We start from the raw sequence: 9,796 nt of genomic DNA, 5'->3' as shown, positions 1-9,796 counted from the left end.
TGTGAGAGACGGTGAGGACAGAAGATGTATCCAGTTTAACTTGTGAAGTATTTTTTGGACTTGAACAGAGTGGGAAGGCTTTTGGACACCCCCCCCCCCCCACTGGGATTGGAGTGCTGAGAAATAGCCTGATCCCACTTGACATTTCTCCAAGAGAAGTACCGACAGAAACAAAAAGCAAGGATGGAAGAACAAGATTGGGAAACCCCAACTGGATCACCACATTATGGGACCAGGGAGGGTTGCGTGTCAGAGGAGATCACCAACCCCTAAGATAGGATTTTTGCTGTGACGTGAGGACCCCTCCACTAGGATTCCTGGATAGACGCTGGGTGAGCTTTATACAATTAAAATCACCACGGGGCTCTACTCAGAGACCTGGAAAAAGGCCACCTACCTATCTAGTTACACTTGTACCAGCACATAGATGTCATTTCAACATTGTGGACAAATGGACTTAATGATTACCAACCAGTAAACTTATTAACATCAACCCTGGTTCTGTCTGATTTATCACAGCCTCTCACCTCATAGGAAGCACCTACATTATTTAAACACACTGGGAATAAGACACCATGGTCCGGGCCACAAGCAAGAGCTTCCCCCCATAAAAAGAATCCCCCCAGGGATTAAGAGTCAAGCATGGGATGGAATTTGCTAGCCGGAGCAGCCCCTGAAGATAAATATTGTGTGTGTGCCTTTACGGTTAAAACCCCACTAGGGGTATTCTACAAAATGTATCATTTTGAGTATAGTTGAGTAAGAAAATTGCTCTGGAAAGTTAGAACCTAAAATAACTGCAATGTCCTCTGTTTCGCATGTTGTAACTTAATTTCTTCACCTGTGTAAGACTTCATTTGCACTTCTGATAATTTGATGAGAGTGCAATATATGCTACCTTTTCCTCACAATGGTGTTGTAAGCAGATAGTTCTGTTTGAAATTTCTTCTTGGTGGATCTGGTGATCTTCAAGCCTACCTTCCCCTTATTTTCTGCTACTTGAGAACAATTTATCAGTAATTGCTCAGTTGACCAGCTCCTTCTGAATTAAGAGACCTATTGTCTGCTCCTGGGATCTTTTTTTAAAAGAGGGTTTTTCCAAAGAACAGAGTTTTTCAGTCTTTTGGCAATTTTTTTTTTTTTTTTTTTTTAATATGTAACTCAAGACCTTCACAAAGTTATTCCACCAGAGCTAATTATTGTGACATCAATGACCATCAATTCAAGAATCAGCTGCATGGCTCAGGGCTTGCCTTGAATGAGCCACCTAAGCAGGGTTCTCCTGTTGTGTGTATTATTCTTTTATTCATTTACTAATATTATGTATGCTTTATTGTGCACTGCTTTGGGCTTTGAGTAAGCAGCATATAAATAAACATTAGGGTAAAACCTCTTACCTTTGTGAGTGCCAGTATTTGTTTCTCATTGTTTACTACCCTACCCCTACAAAAGTAAAAATATTTAATTATGCAGGAATGCTGTCAAATCTGCACAAGGCTATACAAGACAATTCTGATCTGTCGACAAGCAAGCTGGAAAAAAAAATGCAAACTTTGAATAAGACAAAATAGGCCTCTACTTGAAAGAGTCCCAATAAGGGAGAGTTTAATTCTTATTTTAAACAAATAAGGCAAGATATCTGACAAACTGGTCAAGAATGAAAAGCTCACATGTATTGTTAACAAAATACACAGACAAGCTCATACATATACAAACCACAGATCAAAGTCTATTATATACAAACAGTAGGATCTTACAAAATAGCATTTCACATCAACACTTGTGCCAGCTTCAGCAATATCTTGAACATGAAAAGTTAAACTTACAGACTTCACATTATTAAATCACACATCATTGACATTAGCAAAGTTTCCACAAAGGCCTGAGATGGCAACAGCCAACCAGGTATACTTTCAGAAAAGAGGAAAAGAATATGAACTTAGAGTGTACAAAAATACAACTTAAAAAAAAAAAAATCACTGACAAGAATACTTTAATTGTAAGCATACACTCGGCTCACAAGCTTCCTGCCCTTGAGTTTAAGGCCCCAAAAAGTGATGAACTTCTAGGAATGTTAAGATGAACAAAATGTCTCTTTAAATGCCCCCTAAAATTATGTAACAAAAAGATGAAGGTCGCTAAAATTCTAAGTTTAAGGCTCGAGTCAAACACAGTTTGAATGTAAAGTAAAATTTTTCACATTACAGATGTCTGAGAGAGAGTTGCTACTTCCTGGAAGTGTTGTAAAAGAAAAAATTAGTCAACTTTATTCCCCATTTTCCTAGTAATTCACTTGCCCTGTACAGTGTAATTTTATTGTCTACAGTCGCTGGTAACATATTTGATGTCTGATAAATCAGAGTGTGAGCTCACTAAAGGTGGAAAACGTCACAGATAACCTGATCATGTTACAGTTCAGCTGAATATTCTCAATTTAGAAGGGAAAATAAACTCAAATGAAAATATACATATATAATACTGCCATACCAGAGAGTTTCTACAACACACAGGCACTAAAGGATACCACAAGCATCAGTAGTCAACCTAAACTACTCTTTGCTTTGATTGAACTGGATAACAAAAAAATAAAAAATATATGGCTCAGAAATACAGGGATGATAACTCAATGTGGCGGGTGGGCACACGTGCACACGTTCAGCAGCCCACACCCAGGGATGCGGCCATTTTATAACATACGTACAATATATGCAGACGTGCATGCAAATGCCACTTCTACTGCTTAAGTAGGGGAGTTTTAAAAGCCACACATGCCACCATTGGCTGTTTTCCCAGTGCATTCCCAATTCACCCAGTTAAGAGATAGGACTTCCAACCCCCCTAGTTTAAAAAGCCTCTCTTCCCCCATGTTAGCCCTGACCTTTAAAACACCGCTGATCTGCGTATATATTTTTGTTTCACTACTTACAAGGGACCCCAGCGTGCGCCAGTGCGTGTAAGTATTTATGCACAAATTTCATGGTTAAATCCCGGAACGCCCATTCCCTATCCAGATCACACCCACACCCCACCCCCTTTTAAAAGCTTTTCATTTGTGCATGCAGTGGGAAGTACGTATGTATCTGGGCTAGCTTTTAAAATCTGCTTGGCATGCGCTGGTCTGACATTTGCACAGCCCCCTAATTTCCATGCACACTGGGCTTCTAGAATTCACCTCTAAGCATTTTTTTCACAGATCCAACACCAGAGGAACCCAATTGTTCCTGTTAGTGTAATTTTACGGCACACCTTCGCTAAATCTTCATCCTATCTGAAAAGCAGATCCGCACACTGAAAATGTCTACGGAGGTATGTTGTAATTGAAAGAGTTTACACAGGCTTCTTTGTAGCAATGTTGTAATAAACTGAAATTTTGGTCCCCAAAATAATTCTTGTACTTATTAAATGCTAATTTTGTAATAAGAAATCCAAGATGTTTGTTTAACTTCTTTGATATACAGAGGAATTACAATACACTTCTCTGTATACTGCAGTTGTAATGGGTCTTCTGGCTAATTTCTTTGTAAGTCAGTTGTATTTTTTTGGAATGCAATATACCTTTTTACTCTTACCTGAACAATGTCCGAGGGCTTGATTTACACTAAGACTTCTCTCTCATTCTGGGTCTATGGGAAAAAGCTTAGTAATTCAGGTCCTAAATACATACTCGCCAATGCGTCGATACCTAAGCAAGAACGCAATTAAAATACTGAATATATGACCTTGGTGTTTTACTAAAAATATGCCCCGTCTCTAGAGTCTTCCTGTAGATACTGTATAATCTGGCTAATTTTGATTAACAAATCCAGCACAGCAACTATGTTATTTCCAACAGAGACTTCCCCATACTATCAGATATGAAAATAATTCATTCAGCGCCGAATCTGATCATCCGTGCTTAACTGTACACATTCATATCCTGAAATGCTGGTATAGGTGAACAAAACAGAGAACATGGTCGACAAAATAAACTTACCAAAAGGAATATCACAATTTGTAATGAAACATATCAGAAAGTCATCATATGAAAACACAATGCAATTTTTAAAGTTAAATAATTTGCATGAATTTTTAATCAGTTCTATAAATGGTATTTGTTTTTTTGATGTGTTATATCTGCCACCAACTATATCGATATGGAGCACATGCTTTTATTTACAGTCATCTTTTCATGGGACTTAGCAAACTGCAAACACAAAAGTGCCCAGATAAATTTAGCTGCATTAAAAAAATAAATAAAGTATTCCCCTCTTAAAGGTGAATTTTAAAAGCCCGGCACACGCATCAACTGGGGGAGGTGTGAATAAGCTGGGCTCATGCTCGCTGAGTGGATTTTAAAACCCACCCAGATACGCGAGTAAATGCTGCAGCGCGCGCATCTCGAAAGTTTTCAAGAAGGAGCATGGGGTGGGCGTGGTCTGGCATTTCAGGACGGGAACCCGAGAAGTGCGTGTAAATACTTCCGCAATCCGGTGCGCGCTGAGGCATCCTGCCCCGTAAATTTACATCTACTGGGGATGCTGTGGAAGTTATAAAATAAAAGATACTAGGCAGATCTGCAGGGTTTTAAGGGTCGGGACTAATGGGGGGGGGGGGGGGGGAGGAGTGAAGGCCATCAAGCCAGGGAGGGCTGGAGAACCTCTCAACTGGGTGAACTGAAGAAGACCTGGAAAAACTGGAAATGGCATCGATGAGTAAATCCCCCGATTTTCGAGGTAGAAGTGGGATGTGTGTGCACGTGCGTATGTTATAAAATGACTGTGTACGTGGGCGCGGGCTGACGTAGGTGTGCAAATGCATGTACACGCACTGGTTTGAAAGTTATCATCTTAATATATCCAGAATTGTTTTCAATGCTTCTCCAGACTTTCACTACTAGATGATAAAAACAGATTTCGGCTCAGTAATAAGTCATTACAATCAGATCTGGAAATTGTCATTTTCTATGCATGCCTTCGAAGTTATCAAACAGTCTTTAGATTGAGCCATTCTTGAACATTTAATGTCATCCTGACACCATGTCAAGCAGCAGACTTAGATGGGCTGCCTTACATTGAATTACAACCTCTCTATGACCTTAGAGTTGGTTGGGGATAGGAATGCTGGGTTACTAGTGGCCATGGTAAGTGGTCCAGGCACTGTTCACAAGAAGACGCTTTCAATATAATTCAAGACCATCATAGGGGACACGTCTAAGTAGGCTGTATTGGGCCCACTAATTCTTAAGAGGTGCCTGGTGAATAAATTGGGGAGGCAGGAGATTGAGGAAGAGAAGAAAATCTGGAAGAAAGCTCAAAATGGGCTGCTTCTGAACTGTATGCAAAGATTTAAGCATCCTGGGATGGGGCTGGACCAAGGCTAATGAAGTAGGCCTGCAATGCATTGTACAAGGTTGGCAGAGACTCAGTTTCCATGAGGGATGGGAAGCAGCAACAGTGACAGGTCATAGACTTTCAATAGAGGACAAACAGCCTAAATAACTAGGTCTTGCCATGCTTGCAAGTTTAGTATTTATTGAAGTAGTTGTTTATACAAAATTAATTTAAGAGCTAAAAGTTCTAATTTCACTTAGACCACCCCAAAAGATTAGAATTTTCCATAGTGGTAATTACAAAAATAGCTCATCTTTAGAATGTCATTCATCTAAAACTAGAGTCCCAATCCATGCATTTTTGGCTGTCATGTACCCACCAGAAACAGGTAATTTATAAGCTGGATCAGTCTTGTCTGGTACATATATGACCTCTATAATGGGGACATGTTAAAGCCCCTTTTTGTCCTCAGAGTGTCCAATAATTTTTATGTTCTGCAGTTATTTTTAATTGTATAAATTAAAATACTTTAATATTAAAACTAAGCAAAGAGCAAGTTGCTCAGACTCTCAAACTGGAGCTCTACAGAAGCTGAGCAGACAGTTTAATGCAAACATGAAAAAATACTGCATCAGGATGGCTTCAACTGTGCAAAGAAAAAATTGTTATTTATATGCCATTTTCATTATATTCAGATTTCACACCTTAAACTAAAGAACAGATTCTAATATATTTACAGATGTGTATTTAAAAACCATATTATTTAAAACTGACTTTTTGTAACATGTCAGAAAATTTTATACAGTATCCCTGTTTCCTTCTGATTGGCCTGCTTTGTTATTTGGGTGTTTTGTTTTTTTTTAAACACACTGTACCATACTTAAAAAAAAAAAAATGAAATTCACCAACTAAAAGGTGCGCCTCTGTAGTCAGATCATTGTATAATGTATCAAGTCAGCTGGAAAGTTCTTCCTAAGAATGAAAAATATATATTTTGCTGGGATACTGTCATTTTATTTAGTACATTCCAACCAGTTTCTCTGATTAAGACTGTGGCCAAAACATTTCAACAATACGCTAATGTATTTTAATACTATTAACCTGGAACATCCACTGATTAGGCCTTTCTGCTTAGTCATTCCTGAGTTTGCAAAAATGCTATGAAAAAAATAAGTGAACAAATTCTGTCTGCCAGAATAACTATTTCAATAGAAATAAATCTGCTAACGAGCCGTTCCTTAAATTCAGCGCCTTCTCTCTGAGGTCACTTCAGAAGTTCTGTTGCCGGCGTTTCTTGGCTTCAATGGCATCGAGAATGGGCTGTCTCTTCGACTGGTACTTCTGCCGGATTTCTTCAATCTCCTGCTCCATCATGGGATCCAGAGCAGTGAGCCTCCTCTGGAGCTCCTCTACACTCCAGTTCTTTAACTAAAACACAAAGACAATGCAATGGTTTTAGCACTTTTCCCCCTTATGTATGATAAACTGCAAAATAAATAAATAGGCTTCATTGTAATGGAACGGAGAGAAATGGTGTACAAAGAATACAAAATCAGTTACTTCCCTTCCACAATAAAAATAAAAAAAGAGGGCACAGCAGGTAAAAGATACTATATTGATTTGTTTAAAAATATTAAATATGACTAATTTTCCTAAGCGCACAAGGAAAAAAAATCAAGTACAATCAAGATTTGAATTATGCTTATAGCATGGAAATACTATCTCTGGTAGTAAGTCATGCTCTGAGGGTAAGAAAATATTACTGTGTGTAAAACCCTACCACTACAATGATGGAAACTCCCCCACAAGGCTGCAGAATTGCACCCTCAGAACCTACTGATCATTTTACAGTAACTTTAGCAATGTCCTGTTGGCTGTGGGCAACAGTACCCAACTACATGCACATCAGAGCAAGAATTCCCCTGCTGCATGGATTTTGTTACGGCACCTGAAAGACATCAGTATAGAAAGCATTGCCCTAAAGTGATTCAGTTCTTTTTTGACCAAAAGGCTACAGTTCATTTCTTGAACAATGAGTTCTCACCTAAAGAACCTCACCTGTGGTATTCCAAGGTTCAGTGTTATTAAGTCTTTTCAATATCTATATGCAGCCGATCCCAGATAGCATTCAGTTGTTTGACACTGAATGCCATCTGTTCACAGATGACATTCAACTATGTTCAAATCAGATCTGACTAGGTTACCACTATATCCAAAGTATCCCATTTTCTTTCTGCAGTGGCAGATGGGTTAGGCAAGCATACACTTAATTCAACCAAGTTCAAACTATTGTAGGTAAGCAAACACGGGAGAACCCTCATCATCTTGCCCTCTTATGAGCATGATTCTATAACCAAGTGAATCCATTTGTAGTCCAAGAGAGCATTTGCATTTTTTCCTCAATGGAGTCTCAGGACTCATGGGTGGTGACATATTTTATGTACCTTTGCCAGATTCTGCAATTATGCCCTTATTTAGAAAGGAAAGATCAAGCTACAATCATACTCCCTATATTTAGGCGTCTACAGTACCTGAATGTAATCCACCTTGAAGTGTCAAAAGGTGGAATATAAATAGTTACCAACTGTTGTCTTCCCCAGGTAGGCCTTGCACATCTTCAGCTCCTGCACAATATAGCCACATGACTGTTGGTAGGGGCTAAATCCCGTGACTATGTTAGCCTATTCTGTGAAAGCTTTATAGGCTGCCCATTGAGTACAGAGTTAAATTTGAAGTCATGTCTACAGTTTTCAAATATCTCAACCAAATGGCTCCTGCCTATCTTAATTACTATGTCATTAGCCTAGGAGAATTTGAGGTCATCTAAACAAGCATTATTAGCTTGGCCTTCTTTATCTGTACCAAAATTGATCTCTACCAGAAACACAAGTTGTTCTATGCTCTTGCTATGGGATTCACTTCCTCTAGAGGTGCGACTGGAAATCTATTTGTCCTTCCAAAAGAAAGCCAAATCTTGGCTCTTTGATCAAGCCTTTACGTAGTCTTTTCAGGAACGGTTGTATGTGTAGCCAGAGTCTGGGACTATTGTTTTTACTATAGGATACCTATGATTTGATGTGCATTTCTGTTGTATTCTTCTGCATCATGGAATCCAATTTGAGCTAGTTTTTGTAGAAAAAAGTGGCGTATCAGGTGGAATAAAAATACATGTGTTTATGCCAGAAAATAAAAATGACTTTACATGTTTGGCCAGTGATTGCAGAATGCAGCTCCTTTTAAATCAGGGTCCTTACAAGATGTTACAATGCAGCATGGAGGTAGAATCTGAGAACAGCAGTTCATGTGAACTAAAAACTGGTGAACTTGTCACACTTCCATTTTTCAATTCAACTTCAAATGAGAAGAAATCGGTGAACCTTTGCCAGTCTATTTCAAGCAGGGGGGAATTCCTGCTTACTGCCCTATTTTTAACTACAACAAAAAATGTTTAAAAGGTGAACTTTTATGTTCACAAAAAAAAGGGGAAACCCAAAAAGGAATTTTAGAATTTTAGAATTATTCATAATTTTAATATATCGTTATGATATTTGTAAAAATGTTTAAGGAAGAAAGTGAACCACATCAGCAAGCCAGCCAGCGTCTCTCCTACACCGTGGAGATTGCTCAGTCTTCTCAATCATCTGCAGTCACTCATATATTCAGTCCATTTTTAAAGATATTATTCTGTAAAAAAAAAAACAAAGCCTATTGTCCAAAAATACTTAAATTCTCCAAAGCAGGATGACATCAAATCACAGTCCAGATCACAATACAGTATGGACAACTTGGGCTGAAAAACAAGTGTATTAAATCGCCAAAAATAGGCTGATAAACGAAAAATCATATAGAGGACTTGCGCTGAGAGGCTCAGTTTAAGTTGGGAAGTGGTAGTTTTATATCTCCAATTCTCTGACTATACCAACACACATCCGAGTTTTTATAAATTCAGACGCTGACAACTTAACCAATAGGTATATCGCATCATGACCATCATACTAGGCATCATTGTGAAAGCTTGCGTTAGTAGGACTCAGCCTTATACTTAATCATTTAAATGGGAAATCCCACAAAAGTCCTTTTTTTCAAAACAATTTTTCAATTCAATTCAAATCATTATATATAATGATATATATATATATATATATATATAATGATTTGAATTGAAACACCAGAGCGCCGTTGTTAGCAACATATTTGAAAAACTTCCCTTGAGAAAGGACTGGTTTAAGTAGTTAACATTCCGAAACACGGCCCCGTGTTGGGTTATTTGTTTCTGTCGGGAGAAGATGGACCGTCATTAACATGCTGGAAAAAGATATACACAATTGAGTTAAGTACTTTACTCTTTGGAGTTTTAATAGCATAAAAAAATTGTTTTGAAAAAAAAAAAAAAGGACTTTTGTGGGATCTCCCATTTAAATGACTGATGATTAAGTATAAGGCTGAGTCCTACTAACGCAAGCTTTCACAATGATGCCTAGTATGAT

The 9,796-nt window shown here is 38.2% G+C and overlaps 1 protein-coding gene across 2 annotated transcripts in view; it reads right to left on the bottom strand.

The window, feature by feature from the left end:
* Positions 1-1,574: 1,574 nt before the first annotated feature.
* The window catches only part of STK4 (serine/threonine kinase 4), a 183,483-nt gene continuing 175,261 nt past the window's right edge, over positions 1,575-9,796 (bottom strand). Inside the window, exon 11 of one of the 2 annotated variants that reach the window (XM_029611088.1) lies at positions 1,575-6,737. In XM_029611088.1, coding sequence (XP_029466948.1) covers positions 6,579-6,737 — 159 coding nt within the window. In that variant the 3' untranslated portion in view covers positions 1,575-6,578. Of the gene's footprint in view, positions 6,738-6,774; positions 8,994-9,796 lie in introns of those variants that run through there. The other variant, XM_029611090.1, reaches the window with a different exon arrangement.

This window comes from Rhinatrema bivittatum, chromosome 8, assembly GCF_901001135.1.
Source record: "Rhinatrema bivittatum chromosome 8, aRhiBiv1.1, whole genome shotgun sequence".
NCBI lineage: Eukaryota > Metazoa > Chordata > Amphibia > Gymnophiona > Rhinatrematidae > Rhinatrema > Rhinatrema bivittatum.
Note: the sequence above shows the minus strand (reverse complement) of the source record. Positions and strands in the feature narration are given on the sequence as shown.